Raw genomic sequence first — 16,723 nt, 5'->3', positions numbered from 1 at the left:
TCAGGTCTGGATCAGCTGGTTACGGGTCAGAGGTCAGATGTGGACTCCAACTCCCAGGGGGCCGTTCTGCTGGGGTCACACATGGCGTTGGTCTGAGGTCAGCTGCTCACACCGGCGTCTGATTGGATAGCCGATTACAAACAGGAACTCACGTTAGACTCTCTGGGCCCCACTCCTTCACTTTGAAAAAGTCACATGATGGTGACGAATGGGGGGGTGACGATCAGATCGATCAATGTTTTTGTCACCTGTGCCTCCACACTAATGTGTGTCACCTGTGCCTCCAGAACAAGGAGAAGGAGCGCCTGAAGGCGAGGGAGAAGGAGGCGCGGGAGCGGGAGGCGCGGTCCAGCCACGGTCACCTGTTCACCTCCCTCACCGTCTCCTCCACCACCCTCTGCTCCTCCTGCAACAGGAGCATCACTGCCAAGGAGGCCCTCAGCTGCCCCGGTGACACACACACACACACACACACACACACACACACACACACACACACACACACACACACACACACACACACACACACACACACACACACACACACACACACACACACACACACACACACACACACACACACACACACACACACACACACACACACACACACACACACACACTCAGGGTGCAACTGTTGGGGGGAGGGATTATCTCCCATCTGTTCTGACCTGTGGCCACACCCTCCTTTCTCGTTTACATGAGGATCCACAAACATAGAGTAAACAACAACACTAACGTGTGTGTGTGTGTGGTGTGTGTGTGTGTGTGTGTGTGTGTGTGTGTGTGTGTGTGTGTGTGTGTGTGTGTGTGTGTGTGTGTGTGTGTGTGTGTGTGAACCCTGAGAACTGGGGCACGTGTGAGATGATGGATGGAGGGATAGATGGGTTCATACATAACTATTGATCTGATTGATGTGTCCCTGAACTAATCACCTATGTGTCCCTGAACTAATCACCTGATCAATACAACTGACCAATGAATAGATTAGAAATAACGCTAACCTGTCTGCCTGTCTGTCTCTCAGCCTGTAACGTCACCATCCACAACCGCTGCAGAGACAGTCTTGCCAGCTGCGCTAAGATGAAGCAGAAGGTACGAAGGATGTGTAAGCCCCGCCCCCTTCATGGGTTCATACAGCTGATGCTCATTGGCTGATCAAACCCACTCAGCTGTCTGTTCTGCTGTGATTGGTCGATTATAAATGCTTTGTAAATAAAGTTGATTTCATGGATTTCATTTCATCAACTGTCTTGGTTGGAGAAAGAACAGAGCCCACTGGGTCGTGGTCCTGGTACCGGTGGGTTCTGGTACCAGTGCCAGTGGGTTCTGGTTCTGCTACCAGTGGGTTCTACTGGTTCTACTCTATTGTAACACTGTTGTCCGTCTCCAACAGCAGCAGAAGCTGGCGATGTCCAGGAACAGCTCGTCTCTCCAGAACGTGGCCCTGCGGACCAAAAGTGAGTCACCTGTCCGTCGTCCTGCCACAACCAACCGGGTCCAACCCGACCCACCGACCTTCCTCTGAAAGGAGGTGATGAAGAGGAGCTCTTCTTCTTCTCTGTCCACAGCCCCCATGATGAAGGAGCGCCCCACCTCGGCCATCTACCCCTCCGACAGTCTCCGTCAGTCTCTGCTGGGGTCCAGGAGGGTTCGCTCTGGTCTCTCGCTCGCCAAGAGTGTCTCCACCAACAACATCTCAGGGTGAGTCCAGGGCTCTGATTGGCTCTGCTTGGCTGTCTCTGCCTGTGTGTCTCACCTGTCTCTCTCACTACCTGTCTACCTGTCTCCCCAGGGTGAGTGAAGAGTCTGTGGGTCTCAGGAGGATCCTGTCTCAGTCCACCGAGTCGCTGAACTTCAGGAGCCGGACGCTGTCCATGGAGTCTCTGACGGACGAGGGTCAGTTTAAGACGTGTCCACTACCAGCAGGGGGCGCTGCAGGCAGGGTAGAACCAGCTGATCATGTTAGATGTACAGGTAGTCCTCAATATACGAACAGATAGGCCTCAGCCTACCAGCTGGTTCATAGAGGATGTTTGTTAGCTGAATTGTTGTCATTACTACTATAAATACTACAGTAATGTCATTACTACTGTAAATACTACAGTAATGTCATTACTACTGTAAATACTACAGTAATGTCATTACTACTGTAAATACTACAGTAATGTCATTACTACTGTAAATACTACAGTAATGTCAGTACTACTGTAAATACTACAGTAATGTCATTACTACTGTAAATACTACAGTAATGTCATTACTACTGTAAATACTACAGTAATGTCGTTACTACTGTAAATACTACAGTAATGTCAGTACTACTGTAAATACTACAGTAATGTCAGTACTACTGTAAATACTTAAGTTCTATTCCCTCAGACTGACCAGAAACAGTTTAAGATAGACTTTTAATTCTTACTGTAGATACTGTAGCATGTAGCATGTAGCACGTAGCTTAGCTTTAGAGTGAAGGAGGAGGAGTTATAGTGGTCAGAGTCAGAGTTGTCATCAGAGAGATGGTCTCCACTACCACTATGTCCAGCAGCCTTTGCTTTAGCATCATGATAAACAGTAAAGTGTTTGAGGTAGGAAGCCTGACATTCTGAGATGCTAACAGAGACAACAAACAACAACAAGAGGGGGGGTGAGTGTTGGAGCTGCGTGAACGCAGTGGTGCTGCCCCCAGGGGGCTGTGGCAGAAAGAGGAACTGTGGGACGATAGTTGGATATGGTGAAGTGCATTTGTTTGTATCTCTGAACGTTCGTAGCTCGAATGTTCATAAGTTGAGGACTAGCTGTAATTACTGATGGGTTCGGGCGTTCACCTGAGACACCTGGAGGTGTGGTGTGATGGGGTGGCAGCGTGTGGTGTTGTCATGCCGTGTCCCTGTGGTGCTCAGGGGAGTGGTGGTGGAGCCCCCTGCTGGAGGAGCTGCAGGTGGAGGGCAGCTGCATCCAGGCGGACAGCTGGAGCGTGGTGGTGGAGCCCAGCTTCCTGCAGACGCTCCACAAGGACCTGATCAAGCAGCAGGACGTCATCTACGGTAACCACATCACCCGATCAGCGATTATTGAACATGAAATAGATGGATGGATAGATTATAAATAGATTATAGATAGATAGATAGATAGATAGATAGATAGATAGATAGATAGATAGATGGATGGATGGATAGATAGATGGATGGATGGATGGATGGATGGATGGATGGATGGATGGATGGATGGATGGATGGATGGATGGATGGATGGATGGATGGATGGATGGATGGATGGATGGATGGATGGATGGATGGATGGATGGATGGATGGATAGATAGATTATAGATAGATGGATTATAGATAGATAGATTATAGATAGATTATAGATAGATACCTTTTACTTGTCTCACATCCCGTCTCTCTCTCAGAGCTCATCCAGACGGAGTTCCACCACGTGCGGACCCTGCGGATCATGGAGGGCGTGTACCGGCGGGGGATGCTGGAGGAGGTGCTGCTGGAGGCGGGCGTGGTCCACACCATCTTCCCCTGCCTGGACCAGCTGCTGGAGTTTCACTCCAACTTCCTGTCCGAGCTGCTCCGGCGCCGGATGGAGGGGCTGGTGGAGGGCAGTGCCACCAATTTCACCGTCCGCCGGATCGGAGACCTGCTGCTGCGACAGGTGAGGCAGCACCGGTTTGGACCGGGACGGGTGTGTCCACCGGGCGTGTCCGTCAGTGAACCAGGTCTGTCTGGGTTCTGGTTTTAGTTCTCGGGACCGTCTGCAGACGACATGAAGAAGCTCTACGCCGAGTTCTGCAGTCGACACCCGAAAGCTGTGAAGCTCTACAAAGAGGTTCTGACCCGGGACCGGAGACTGCAGCAGTTCATCAGGGTGAGGACCACAACCACAAGTAGAACCACAATCAGAACTAGAACCACAACCAAAACCACAGACTGTTTCAGGTGTGACTCCTGACTTAGACCAGGAGTCTGTGTGGTACAGACCTGATTCAGGTTTGACAGTTCAGAGTAGACCAGTTGTGAGACCGGTACCAGACAGGCCCTGAACCAACACCTGAGCCTCAGGTGAGGCTCATTATCCACTCAATACGACCCGGGTCGTCCAATCAGCTTCAACCATGACCGGCTGTTCAGTCTAGTTGTTGGACCCCGTCTGATAGCCCCTGGGCCGGGGCCACATTTGGTTAGAATCCTGTCCGAGCCGTAAACCCAGTCTAGACTTTGTTGACCCCCTGTCTGACCCGACCTCAGTTTTCGGGGTCTCCCTGCTGATCTGGAGTGACTCCGGTTGAAACTTTCTGTCCTTCTGTCCAGCGTGCCTGTCGCGGTCCACTGCTGCGTCGCCATGGCGTCCAGGAGTGCATCCTCCTGGTGACCCAACGACTCACCAAGTACCCCGTCCTCATCCAGAGGATCCTCGACAACACCAAAGGTAACCGCTCTCTAACCTCTGACCCCCGATGTGTCCTGAGCCAGAGGTCCGAAGGTCGCTGATGTGTCTGCAGGGAACGAGCAGGAGGCGCAGGCCTTGAGCCAGGCCTTGTTCCTCCTGAAGGAGCTGATTGGCTCGGTGGACCAGGAGGTGCTGGAGCTGGACCGCACCAGGAGGCTGCAGGAGATCCAGGCCCGTCTGGACCCCCGGGCCCACGCTGAGGTCCACGGGGGCGGATTGTTCAGAGGAGGAGAGCTGCTCCGGAGGAAGCTCATCCACGAGGGCTCGCTGCTCTGGAAGGTGCAGGGCTCCAGGATGAAGGGTAAGAGTCTTCATCACCCGGTCACATGACGCCCTGCTAGCTGGGCGCTGCTAACAGCTGCTAACCTGTGTGCAGATGTTCAGGTGCTGCTGATGTCAGACATCCTGGTGTTTCTTCAGGAGAAAGACCAGAAGTTCACCTTCGCATCACTGGTGAGTCCAACCCAACGCACCTGCGCCTCCTGGTGGTTTGCGGGTTCCAGGTGTTCTGGGGTGTGATGTTTATCTCAGCTTCATCGTTTACCACTGGGGTGTCCAAAGCAGACCCAGGACCACCTTAGCGAACTCCTCTTAGCGCCAACCCAGCTCCTGGATCCACTCCTCATTTTATTGGTCAGTCTTGGTTAACAGGACCAGGCTGAGGAACTCCTGGTGGGTCTGGTTCACCTTCAGAGTGACCACACCTCCAGGACAGGGACGAGTCAGCAGAACGTAGACTGGAGCCTCGTCCTGGGGTGTTCTGGGCCTGTCCCGTCAGGAGATCTGGGACTGAACCAGAAGTCTTGGCCCTGAAGGCTGACATGTCTCCTCAAGTCCCTGAAGAGGGGGGCGGGTCCTGGGGGTGAGGTCAGAGACACTCATGATTGGTTGGCTCCACGAGACCCTGACCTGATGAGACGAAGAGGCAATCAAATCAAACACACCGCCAGTGACAGTCGACCCCGCTGTCAGGGTTAACCCCCCAAGACCAGGACTAACCCCAAGACCAGGACTGACCCCAAGACCAGGACTGACCCCAAGACCAGGACTGACCTTAACCTCCCTAGATCAGGACTAACCCTAACCCCCTAAGACCAGACCTAACCCTAAACCCCCAGGACCAGGACTAACCCTTACCCCCCAAGAACCTCATCCAGTCCAGATAACACCTGTCTGTCTCTCCCTGTCTGTCACAGGACAAGTCTCCAGTGGTGTCTCTGAACAACCTGCTGGTCAGGAACATAGCCAATCAGGAGCGAGGGATGTACCTGATCAGTGCCTCCACCCCCCCAGAGATGTACGAGCTGTACGCCGTCTCCAAAGACGACCGCCGCACCTGGATGGGCCGAATCCAGCAGACGGCCGCCAGGTGAGGTGGCAGCGCTGCAGGGCCCGTAAGGCTCTGTAGGGGCCCTGTAGGACCCCGTAGGGCTCTGTAGGGGCCCAGTAGGACCCCGTAGGGCTCTGTAGGGGCCCTGTAGGACCCCGTAGGGCTCTGTAGGGGCCCTGTAGGACCCCGTAGGGCTCTGTAGGGGCCCAGTAGAACCCCGTAGGGCTCTGTAGGGGCCCTGTAGGACCCCGTAGGGCTCTGTAGGGGCCCTGTAGTACCCCGTAGGGCTCTGTAGGGGCCCTGTAGGACCCCGTAGGGCTCTGTAGGGGCCCAGTAGGACCCCGTAGGGCTCTGTAGGAGCCCTGTAGGACCCCGTAGGGCTCTGTAGGGGCCCTGTAGGACCCCGTAGGGCTCTGTAGGAGCCCTGTAGGACCCTGTAGTCTTCTATAGTCTTAGTTATTTGTAGTGTTTTTGTATTTTTCTGTACTTTTTGGTTTGTTTGTAGTTATTTGTAGTTTTTGTAGTTCTCTGATGTCCGTCTTGTGTCCAGCTGTCCATCCAGAGACGTGTTTCCTCTCATTGAGACTGAAGACAAAGCTTTACTCCGCAGACTGAGAGGTACAGCTCCTCCTTCATCACCTCCTCCTGGTTGTTTCCTTTCTTTTTTTAAATGTGGTCTTTGCTCCTCCTCCTCCTCTTCCTCCTCCTCTTCCTCTCCCTCTTCCTCTCCCTCCTCCTCCTCCTCTTCCTCTTCCTCTCCCTCTTCCTCTCCCTCCTCCTCTACCTCTCCCTCTTCCTCTCCCTCCTCCTCCTCCTCTCCCTCCTCTTCCTCTTCCTCTCCCTCCTCCTCTCCCTCCTCTTCCTCTTCCTCTCCCTCCTCCTCTTCCTCCTCTCCCTCTTCCTCTCCCTCCTCCTCCTCCTCTCCCTCCTCCTCTTCCTCCTCCTCTTCCTCCCCCTCCTCCTCTTCCTCCTGCAGCTGACATCCAGCAGAAGGACCGGGAGGTTCTGGAGCTCCTGCAGGAGCGCGTCACTCTGTTTTCTGACCTGATGGAGGCCACAGGAAGAGAAGAGGAAGACGGAGGCGTGGACCCCGTAGGCTCCGCCTCCAGGAGCCCCGCCTCCTGCTGCAGGAACCTGTTCAGAGCCGACACCCCTCACGCCCCCCAGGCCGAGATGCTCCTCACCTCCTCCATCAGTGAGGGTGAGTAGGCGGGGCCGAGGGGATGGGGCGTGGCCTGACTGGGCGTGGCCTGGTGGGTTTACCTGGATGTGTGTTTCTGTCTTTCTAGTGGACGGACTGACGGAGCTGCTGCTGAACTCCAACGCCCTCAAGGAGCTACGCAGTGAGTCACATGACCCGCCCCAGTTCTCTAGACACCCCCCCAGACACACCCGGGCCACGCCCTCTGACACGTCTCCTGTCTGTCTCTCAGACGGCGGTTCTGCCTCTGTCAACGGGTCGGTGGAGAACAGAACCTCCAAGGTGAGTCGCCTCAGACCTACTTCCTGTCGTCCTCCCGGAACAGGAAGTGAGGCGCTCTCCTGCTGTGACCCTATTGGTTAACGTGAACCTGTGTCTCCTCAGGACAACAACGGGAACCAACTGCTGGAGCGAACGCTGAACCAGGTAACAAACACTTCCTGTTTGCAGGGGGCGGAGTCCGTCCTGGCGACAAGGCAAAGACTGGCTTCCTGTTTGTAAAAATAAAAGAGAAGCGGCTTCTGATTGGCTGGGGGGTAACCACCTGGACGGGTAGCTGTCCAATCAAACGAGAGCCGTCGTGAAATGAAGGAATATTTTCTGACATGCATCCGTTTCTCGACCAATCAGATCACTGGATTCCTGTTGTTTCAGGAGATCCGTCAGCGATTGGTCAGCCTGAGCACACACCTCCACGCCCTGCAGGTACAGCAGCAGCTTATTTACATATTGATTATAAATGATCAGTGACGATTGATAACTCCGCCTCCTGCTTGTCTTTTTTACTAACTGACTCCACCCCTAGGCTGCTGTGATTCGTCAAGACTCAATCTTGGAGCTGTTGGTTAGAACCGGTGCTATCCCTTCCTCTGCGCCTGGCTCCGCCCCCGGGCCCCGCCTCAGCCGATCGATGTCACGTGACACGGGGCTGGACGCCAGTGGGGAGGCGGTGCTGCTGCGGCGGCAGGTGGAGCTGCTGCAGGAGGAAGTGACACGCCTACGTCTGCGGGGGGAGGAGCCAAACAGAGAAGGGGCGGTCCCAGACAGCCAAAGGATTAGTAATGGAGAGGTCACTGATCGTGTTCAGGGAGAACAGGTGGGTCAAGTGATGAGTTCAACTAAACCTGGATTAAGTAAACCTGGATTAACTAAACCTGGATCAATTAAACCAGGATCAACTAAACATAGATCAACTAAACCGGATTAAGTAAACCTGGATTAACTAAACCTGGATCAACTAAAACAGGATCAACTAAACATAGATCAACTAAACCTGGATTAACTAAACCAGGATCAACTAAACCTACATTAACTAAACCTGGATTAACTAAACCCGGATCATCAAAACGGCTTGAGTCCGAACAAAAACAAACATAAATTTGAAATTAAATAAGATGAATGAAGCTAAGAGATTGATCTCTGCAGGGGAGCAAGAGGCGTGGCAGCAGGGAACTAGAGCTCCGCCCCCTCGCCCCATTGGCTAGCCAGGAACCAGACGACCAGCTGGATGGTGTGCAGGAAGGAAATGAGGAAGAGGAGGAAGTGATGAGGATCTCTCCTCGCTCGGACAGCCCCAGAGGTCATCTCATCTCCATGGAAACGTTAAAGATGATTGATCGGAATCCTTGTCACCATGGTAACCTGTGACCTCTGACCCCTCAGACCTGCAGGACATCCCGGAGGAGAGCGAGTGCGGCACTGATCCCAGTTAACGTCACCCCTGAGCCTGATGACGTCATGGTGATGTCACTGCTGGACTTTAACGTCGATCTGGAGCTGGAGACGATGTCACTTCCTGTTTAGACCAAATCCGACTTCCATTGTCGTTTTATTGCTGTTAGGTTAGAAACCATAACCTTGTTTACATCATGACATTGGCTGGAGCCCCACTCAGGACGCAGGGGCGGGGCCTAAATTGTTTCAGTAGATTTTCTATGTTGGGTCATAATAGTGGTCAAATTACCCAGAAAGCCTTTGGATGTGTCAGCTGAAGTCGCTTCCTGCTGTATTTAGAAGAATTGCTGTAAAAGGTGTTTGCGGTGGGTTCTGTTGTCCTGGTGGAACCGTTACCGTCGGAAACTGTTACCGTTTGAAACCGTTATCGTTTAAACCTGTGGTTTAACGTAGAGTCCAGATTATTTATCGTCCTCAGATTGACTAAACCCGACCGGAACCAAAAGACGCCAAAAACCGACGACTCAGCAGGAAGATGGTCAGCTGAAGGGATCAGATAAAAGACGACAAACGCCTCACGGGCAGCTTATGGGGGGCGTGGCGGGGGGCGTGGCAGGGGTATACTGTATCACTGAGGAGTCAACCAGTGATGTTTTAAAGAAATAGGAAGCAGAAACATGACCTCACCGTAGGGAGATCTTGTCTGTTAGCATGTTAGCATTTTAGCATGTTTCTGCGCTACTCATGTAGAACCTGAAGCTGTTCTGTGATCAGCTTGGCGTCGTCATGGTGCCACTGTCCTGATCTTCAGTTTACGTAATTGAAGCTAATGTAGCGTCGTTGCCATGGCGACGTGACAGCAGCTGCCTTTTCTTTTTTACACATCTCTTTAGGGGTGTGGCCTTCGATGCTCGTCACTGTCCAATGGGTAATGGAGGCGGTTCCTCCTCTTAGCCGGCAGCGCGTCTGTCGGAGGAGCTAACATCCAACGTGAAATGCGTGCACCCGACTTTGACCAATCAGGTTGTTCCATGACGACTCCTGATGTGATTGGATCGGTGGCTCCAGGCTCCTCCCCTCCATGTAGTTTAGAACCCGACTGAACTTTGTGATGATGTTCCTGATGTTGTGTTTGTGTTGATCGTTGATCCAATCAGATGGTTTTATTACGAAATCATTAAAAAATCATGTTTAATTCAAATTCCTGGATTCATTCGTTCTTTTATTTCAGCGTCAGTTTGTTTGTTCCCTGTGAGCTGGAGGAGGAAACGTTCACACCTGACACCACAGCGCCCCCTGCTGCACCGGGTCTGAATCACCTGTGAATGGTGCTCTATGTCCGGCTCACCTCTCTTCTCATTGGTCGGTTAATAAACTTAAACACGCCCCTGACCTGTCAGACAGAGTTTTGGGGGTTAAGGACACGCTACCATTGGTAACGGTTGTCACATCGAATCCCGCCCCCCCCCGAATCAGACAATCCACACCGGAAGTCCTCCAGTCACGGTAAAGTCATGACCGACTCTTATTTTGGAAATAATTTAAAACGGAGGTGCTCTGACGTCACATCCGGTAGAGCGACCAGAACGCGGAAGAGGGTGTAGTCTGAGTAGGGAGTTGTCTGAACGAGACGAACCGTCACCCGGACCGACAGCACCGCGACCCGGACCCGGACCAGCACCCCGAACCCGCCTCCGTGTTCCGGTCCAGAGCCACACGAGCCGCCGGTTCCGTGTCAGAGTGACCAGCTAGCCGCTTTGCTAACGTGTCGCGAGCCGCTCCACCGGGAAGTGACGTGTCAGCAGACGGGCTCGAGCCGCAGGTTTGACCGCTGACGACAGACAGGTGAGCACCGACGCTCGCGCCTGAGCTAGCCTGTGATGCTAGCAGGGCGTTGGCCCGCTGTTAGCATCAGGTGCTAATGTGCTAAAGTAGACAGGAAGGACAGCGCGAGACGTCTGGCGCGAGACCCACGGTCACGTTCGTGTTGTTGTGTTGTTTACAAGAGAGTGAGACACCTGTTGTTGTTTACAAGAGAGTGAGACACCTGTTGTTGTTTACAAGAGAGTGAGACACCTGTTGTTGTTTACAAGAGAGTGAGACACCTGTTGTTGTTTACAAGAGAGTGAGACACCTGTTGTTGTTTACAAGAGAGTGAGACACCTGTTGTTGTTTACAAGAGAGTGAGACACCTGTTGTTGTTTACAAGAGAGTGAGACACCTGTTGTTGTTTACAAGAGAGTGAGACACCTGTTGTTGTTTACAAGAGAGTGAGACACCTGTTGTTGTTTACAAGAGAGTGAGACACCTGTTGTTGTTTACAAGAGAGTGAGACACCTGTTGTTGTTTACAAGAGAGTGAGACACCTGTTGTTGTTTACAAGAGAGTGAGACACCTGTTGTTGTTTACAAGAGAGTGAGACACCTGTTGTTGTTTACAAGAGAGTGAGACACCTGTTGTTGTTTACAAGAGAGTGAGACACCTGTTGTTGTTTACAAGAGAGTGAGACACCTGTGTTGTTGTTTACAGCAGAGAGTGAGACACCTGTGTTGTTGTTTACAGCAGAGAGTGAGACACCTGTGTTGATGTTTACAGCAGAGAGTGAGACACCAGTGTTGTTGTTTACAGCAGAGAGTGAGACACCTGTGTTGATGTTTACAGCAGAGAGTGAGACACCTGTGTTGATGTTTACAGCAGAGAGTGAGACACCAGTGTTGTTGTTTACAGCAGAGAGTGAGACACCTGTGTTGATGTTTACAGCAGAGAGTGAGACACCTGTGTTGATGTTTACAGCAGAGAGTGAGACACCTGTGTTGATGTTTACTGACTGAATTTCAGGCGGACACACGTGTTACCATGGAAACATCTGCTGCATCAGAAGACATTTAGATGTTAACATCAGATGTGTAAATAACAACAACTACGACCAATCAGAGCCAGGACTGTCAGGATAGGGCGTGACTTTAGCATGTTAGCTAACTGCTCAGATATGACTCTATTGTTTAGGATTTCATTTGTTGGTTCTGATTGGTCCTGATTGGTTCTGATTGGTTCTGATGGCTCTGATTGGTTCTTTTTGGTTCTGATTGGTTCTGATGGTTCTGTTTGGTTCTGATGGTTTTTATGGTTCTGTTTGGTTCTGATTGGTTATTATGGTCCTGATTGGTTCTGATGGTTCTGATTGTTTCTGATGATTTTTATATTTCTGTTTGGTTCTGTATGGTTCTGTTTGGTTCTGATGGTTTTTATGGTTCTGTTTGGTTCTGATTGTTTCTGATGGTTTTTATGGTTCTGTTTGGTTCTGTATGGTTCTGTTTGGTTCTGATGGTTTTTATGGTTCTGTTTGGTTCTGATGGTTCTGATTGGTTATTATGGTCCTGATTGGTTCTGATGGTTCTATTATGTTCTGATTTGTTCTGTTTAGTTCTGATTGGTTCTGATGGTTCTGATTGGTTCTGATGGTTCTGATTTGTTCTGATGGTTCTGATTGGTTCTTTTTGATTCTGATTGGCTCTGATCGGCTCTGATTGGTTCTCCTCAGGCTGAAGATGAACATCGAGGTGGTGAAGAAGAAGATCTCCATGCTGAAGCAGGAGGTGGAGGAGGCGGAGCTGCGGACGGAGCGCCTGGAGAAGGATCTGTCGGAGGAGAGGAGCAAGGCGGAGCAGGTAGGCCCCCGGGGGGGGGGGGGGGGGGGACGGCAGGTCGGGTCACATGCCAGGAACACACAGGAATGTGGGCGTGGCTCCTGCTCTGTTCTGGAACGTTACGACATCACAGGGTTGTTTTAACCCCTTGTCACCCTGACGGAGCGACGCCTCCCGTCTGACGGAGCGTCTGGTCCTGAGGCGCGTTCAGACCCGTTTGTCCACACGCCTCCACACGATTGGCTGGAGTCCAGCTGAGGCCCCGCCTCCCCTCTGTCGGGCGTGTGGGGGCTTATCAGCGGGAAGCAGGCGTGTTATCGCCTGAGCGGCTGCTGCGTGTTGGGGCGTGGGGGCGGGACCTGGGGACAGGGCTCTGTGCTCCAGAGCGCCCCCTGCTGACTGGTGTCACCACTCCTCCTGGGGGGCTGCAGGTGGAGCTGGAGCTGGGGAAGGTGAAGCGGACGCTGGAGCTGAAGGAGGAGGAGCTGGAGGTGGTGGGGGAGCGTCTGACCAGAGCGCTGCACGACCTGGAGGAGGTGGAGAAGACGGCCGACGAGAGCGAGAGGTCAGACGCCCCCTGGGGTCGCCCTCTGGGGTCGCCCGGGCCACGGGCCGATCCACCTGTCTGTCTGATACCTGTCTGTCTGACTGCCCGTCCACCCCCAGGGGGAAGAGGGTGATCGAGACTCGGGTTCTGCAGGAGGAGGAGAAGATGGAGAGTATGACGGCGCAGCTGAGAGACGCCAGCGAGTACGCCAAGACCGCCGAGCTCAAGTACGAGGAGGTGGGCTGTCTGTCTGACACCTGTCTGTCTGACACCTGTCTGTCTGACACCTGTCTGTCTGACACCTGTCTGTCTGACACCTGTGTCTGACACCTGTGTCTGACACCTGTCTGTCTGACACCTGTGTCTGACACCTGTCTGTCTGACACCTGTCTGTCTGACACCTGTCTGTCTGACACCTGTCTGTCTGACACCTGTCTGTCTGACACCTGTCTGTCTGACACCTGTGTCTGACACCTGTCTGTCTGACACCTGTCTGTCTGACACCTGTCTGTCTGACACCTGTCTGTCTGACACCTGTGTCTGACACCTGTCTGTCTGACACCTGTCTGTCTGACACCTGTGTCTGACACCTGTCTGTCTGACACCTGTCTGTCTGACACCTGTCTGTCTGACACCTGTCTGTCTGACACCTGTCTGTCTGACACCTGTGTCTGACACCTGTGTCTGACACCTGTCTGTCTGACACCTGTGTCTGACACCTGTCTGTCTGACACCTGTCTGTCTGACACCTGTGTCTGACACCTGTGTCTGACACCTGTCTGTCTGACACCTGTGTCTGACACCTGTCTGTCTGACACCTGTGTCTGACACCTGTCTGACACCTGTCTGTCTGACACCTGTTTGACACCTGTCTGTCTGACACCTGTCTGTCTGACACCTGTCTGTCTGACACCTGTCTGTCTGACACCTGTCTGACACCTGTGTCTGACACCTGTCTGTCTGACACCTGTGTCTGACACCTGTGTCTGACACCTGTGTCTGACACCTGTCTGTCTGACACCTGTCTGTCTGACACCTGTCTGTCTGACACCTGTCTGTCTGACACCTGTCTGTCTGACACCTGTCTGTCTGACACCTGTCTGTCTGACACCTGTCTGTCTGACACCTGTGTCTGACACCTGTCTGTCTGACACCTGTGTCTGACACCTGTCTGTCTGACACCTGTCTGTCTGACACCTGTGTCTGACACCTGTCTGTCTGACACCTGTGTCTGACACCTGTGTCTGACACCTGTCTGTCTGACACCTGTGTCTGACACCTGTCTGTCTGACACCTGTCTGTCTGACACCTGTGTCTGACACCTGTGTCTGACACCTGTCTGTCTGACACCTGTCTGTCTGACACCTGTCTGTCTGACACCTGTCTGTCTGACACCTGTGTGACACCTGTCTGTCTGACACCTGTGTCTGACACCTGTCTGTCTGACACCTGTGTCTGACACCTGTCTGTCTGACACCTGTGTCTGACACCTGTCTGTCTGACACCTGTGTCTGACACCTGTCTGACACCTGTCTGTCTGACACCTGTTTGACACCTGTCTGTCTGACACCTGTCTGTCTGACACCTGTCTGTCTGACACCTGTCTGTCTGACACCTGTCTGACACCTGTGTCTGACACCTGTGTCTGACACCTGTGTCTGACACCTGTCTGTCTGACACCTGTCTGTCTGACACCTGTCTGTCTGACACCTGTCTGTCTGACACCTGTCTGTCTGACACCTGTCTGTCTGACACCTGTGTCTGACACCTGTCTGTCTGACACCTGTCTGTCTGACACCTGTCTGTCTGACACCTGTCTGTCTGACACCTGTCTGTCTGACACCTGTCTGTCTGACGCCTGTCTGTCCCCCTGCAGGTGGCCCGCAGTCTGTCCCGGGTGGAACAGGATCTGGAGCGAGCCGAGTGCCGATCTGAACAGGCCGAAGGGTGAGACACGCCCACTGGTCGCTAGGCAACCAGTCAGCTGGTGTCCAAAAACCTGCAGCTGCTTCACTAACAACACCTTTCCTCTTCCTGCTGGTTGACATGGAGACCTGTCTGTCTGTCTCTCCGGTCTGTCTGTCTCTCCGGTCTGTCCACCTGTCTCTCTGACAGGAAGGTTCGGGGGTTGGAGGAGCAGCTGAGGAGCTCTGACCAATCACTGAAGACTCTGCAGGCCTCTGAGGACCAGGTACTGAGAGGCTCCTCCCACCTGTCAGAGCAGCTCCTCCCCCTGACCTCCTGCTGCATCCCGTGACCTCTGACCTTTAGCTGCTGCTTCAGCTCCTCCTCCTGTCACCTCTGCATGAGTTCATCTGTCTGTCTGACACCACCTGTCTGTCTGACACCACCCGTCTGTCTGTCTCTCTGCTGTGACCTTTGACCCTCAGTAAGTGTCGGCTGTTGGAGGAGGACCTAAAGTGTCTCCAGAACTCATCCAAGTCTCTGGAGGCCAAGGCTGAGAAGGTAGGAGGACCAGGAACTCTACTGGGCGGAGCTAGAGCAATGATGTCACGCGCTTCCTGGCTGTTACTGAGGAGCCTGCTTCTGATTGGCTGTTTTCTTCTGTCATTCAGTACAGTGTGAACGAGGACAAGTTTGAGGAGACCATCAGGGTCCTGAGAGAGAAGCTGGATCAGGTGAGACCTGCCGCTACTTCCTGTCTACGTCCTGACTTCCTGTCTGCGCCCTGACTTCCTGTCTTCGCCCTTCCTGTCTGCGCAGTGACTTCCTGTATGCGCCTTTACTTCCTGTCTGCTCACTGACTTCCTGTCTGCGCCCTGACTTCCTGTCTGTGCCCTTACTTCCTGTCTGCGCAGTGACTTCTTGTCTGCACACTGACTGCCTGTCTGCGCCCTTACTTCCTGTCTGCGCAGTGACTTCCTGTCTGCGCCCTGACTTCCTGTCTGCGCCCTTACTTCCTCTCTGCGCAGTGACTTCCTGTATGCGCCCTTACTTCCTGTCTGCGCCTTTACTTCCTGTCTGGGCCCTGACTTCCTGTCTGCGCACTGACTTCCTGTCTGCGCCCTGACTTCCTGTCTCAGGCGGAGAAGCGCGCTGAGGCGGCCGACCGGACCGTGACCAAACTGGAGCTGACCGTGGAGAAACTGGAAGGTGAGTTGGTATCAGAAAACTGTCCAATCAGAGCAGAGCAGGAGCTGATTGGAGGTTAGAGCAGCCAATCAGGATGGAGCAGAGCACAGGAAGTGGATCTACTGGACTGATTGAGGATTGGTTGTGTTCCAGACGAAGTCGCCAAGGCCAACGAAACCAAACTGGAGGTCCAGAGCAAACTGGACCAGTACATGATGGAGCTGAACAGCTTCTGAGGCTCCGCCCACCAGCTGCCCCCCCCCAATCCTTACCCCCCCTCTAAAGGACTCCACACATCTTCTTTAACCCTTCATTCTTCTGTGGAGTGATTCTCAGTCCCCCCCTCCCCTCCCCCGGCTTCACGCTCGCCACGGTGGAGGCGGAGCTTATAGACTGGACCTCTGACCCCACTTCCTGCCATTCCTTTGTTAAAAACTAACGAGTCATTAATCTCTGGGTGTTTGAACGGTTTGTCTTTACTCTGATCGCTTTCTTTGCCTCTTTAAATCTTGATTAATTCATTGATCAGTGCCAATGTCTCAGAGGCCGATGATTTATTTTGTATCCAATTAAATGATGCATTCCACTGCCATATATGGTAAAGCAGGGGCCAATCACAGGACAGCAGGAAACGTTTTCACCTTGATGCTGCTGATGTCATCACTGTGATTGAAATCATGAATTTTATATAATAAAAGCATCGACACTGAACCCAAAAGACGGGTTTGTTGTTTTAGCGTTTAACACACCATCGTGTTGTGTTCACTGTGCT

General features: G+C 52.8%; 2 protein-coding genes across 10 annotated transcripts in view; both read left to right on the top strand.

The window, feature by feature from the left end:
* Positions 1-9,859, top strand: part of LOC137600946 (rho guanine nucleotide exchange factor 2-like) — a 17,945-nt gene extending 8,086 nt beyond the window's left edge. For 2 of the 8 annotated variants that reach the window (XM_068322868.1, XM_068322866.1), the window contains 20 exons: positions 288-450; positions 1,028-1,095; positions 1,397-1,460; positions 1,572-1,704; positions 1,796-1,899; positions 2,904-3,047; positions 3,414-3,664; positions 3,752-3,877; positions 4,321-4,438; positions 4,512-4,760; positions 4,836-4,912; positions 5,656-5,828; positions 6,340-6,407; positions 6,766-6,990; positions 7,079-7,272; positions 7,375-7,416; positions 7,621-7,695; positions 7,796-8,086; positions 8,416-8,569; positions 8,653-9,859. In XM_068322868.1, coding sequence (XP_068178969.1) covers positions 288-450; positions 1,028-1,095; positions 1,397-1,460; positions 1,572-1,704; positions 1,796-1,899; positions 2,904-3,047; positions 3,414-3,664; positions 3,752-3,877; positions 4,321-4,438; positions 4,512-4,760; positions 4,836-4,912; positions 5,656-5,828; positions 6,340-6,407; positions 6,766-6,990; positions 7,079-7,272; positions 7,375-7,416; positions 7,621-7,695; positions 7,796-8,086; positions 8,416-8,569; positions 8,653-8,702 — 2,769 coding nt within the window. In that variant the 3' untranslated portion in view covers positions 8,703-9,859. Of the gene's footprint in view, positions 98-287; positions 451-1,027; positions 1,096-1,396; positions 1,461-1,571; positions 1,705-1,795; positions 1,900-2,903; positions 3,048-3,413; positions 3,665-3,751; positions 3,878-4,320; positions 4,439-4,511; positions 4,761-4,835; positions 4,913-5,655; positions 5,829-6,339; positions 6,408-6,765; positions 6,991-7,078; positions 7,273-7,374; positions 7,417-7,620; positions 7,696-7,795; positions 8,087-8,415; positions 8,570-8,652 lie in introns of all 8 variants that reach the window. The other 6 variants (XM_068322867.1, XM_068322870.1, XM_068322864.1 and 3 more) reach the window with 6 other exon arrangements.
* Positions 9,860-10,227: 368 nt separating this feature from the next.
* Positions 10,228-16,700, top strand: LOC137600962 (tropomyosin alpha-3 chain-like). 2 transcript variants are annotated; one of them, XM_068322895.1, is made up of 9 exons: positions 10,229-10,509; positions 12,206-12,332; positions 12,743-12,876; positions 12,978-13,095; positions 14,735-14,805; positions 15,249-15,324; positions 15,435-15,497; positions 15,903-15,972; positions 16,105-16,700. In XM_068322895.1, exons 2-9 carry the CDS (start codon positions 12,213-12,215, stop codon positions 16,185-16,187), a joined length of 735 nt encoding a protein of 244 aa, XP_068178996.1. In that variant the 5' UTR covers positions 10,229-10,509; positions 12,206-12,212; the 3' UTR covers positions 16,188-16,700. The 2 variants fall into 2 exon arrangements, with proteins under 2 accessions (XP_068178997.1, XP_068178996.1); XM_068322896.1 differs by lacking the exons at positions 15,903-15,972; positions 16,105-16,700 and adding an exon at positions 15,583-15,724 and having other exon boundaries at positions 10,228-10,509.
* The last annotated feature ends 23 nt before the right edge of the window (positions 16,701-16,723 follow it).

The sequence above is a fragment of the Antennarius striatus genome, chromosome 9 (genome assembly GCF_040054535.1).
Source record: "Antennarius striatus isolate MH-2024 chromosome 9, ASM4005453v1, whole genome shotgun sequence".
In the NCBI taxonomy this organism is placed as follows: domain Eukaryota; kingdom Metazoa; phylum Chordata; class Actinopteri; order Lophiiformes; family Antennariidae; genus Antennarius; species Antennarius striatus.
Note: the sequence above shows the minus strand (reverse complement) of the source record. Positions and strands in the feature narration are given on the sequence as shown.

Coding starts and splice junctions, on each gene's coding strand:
- LOC137600962 (XM_068322895.1), top strand. CDS start 12,213: ATGAACATCGAGGTGGTGAAGAAGAAGATCTCCATGCTGAAGCAGGAG. Junction 12,333..12,742: donor AGAGGAGCAAGGCGGAGCAG/GTAGGCCCCCGG, acceptor GGGGGGCTGCAG/GTGGAGCTGGAGCTGGGGAA. Junction 15,325..15,434: donor TGGAGGCCAAGGCTGAGAAG/GTAGGAGGACCA, acceptor TCTGTCATTCAG/TACAGTGTGAACGAGGACAA.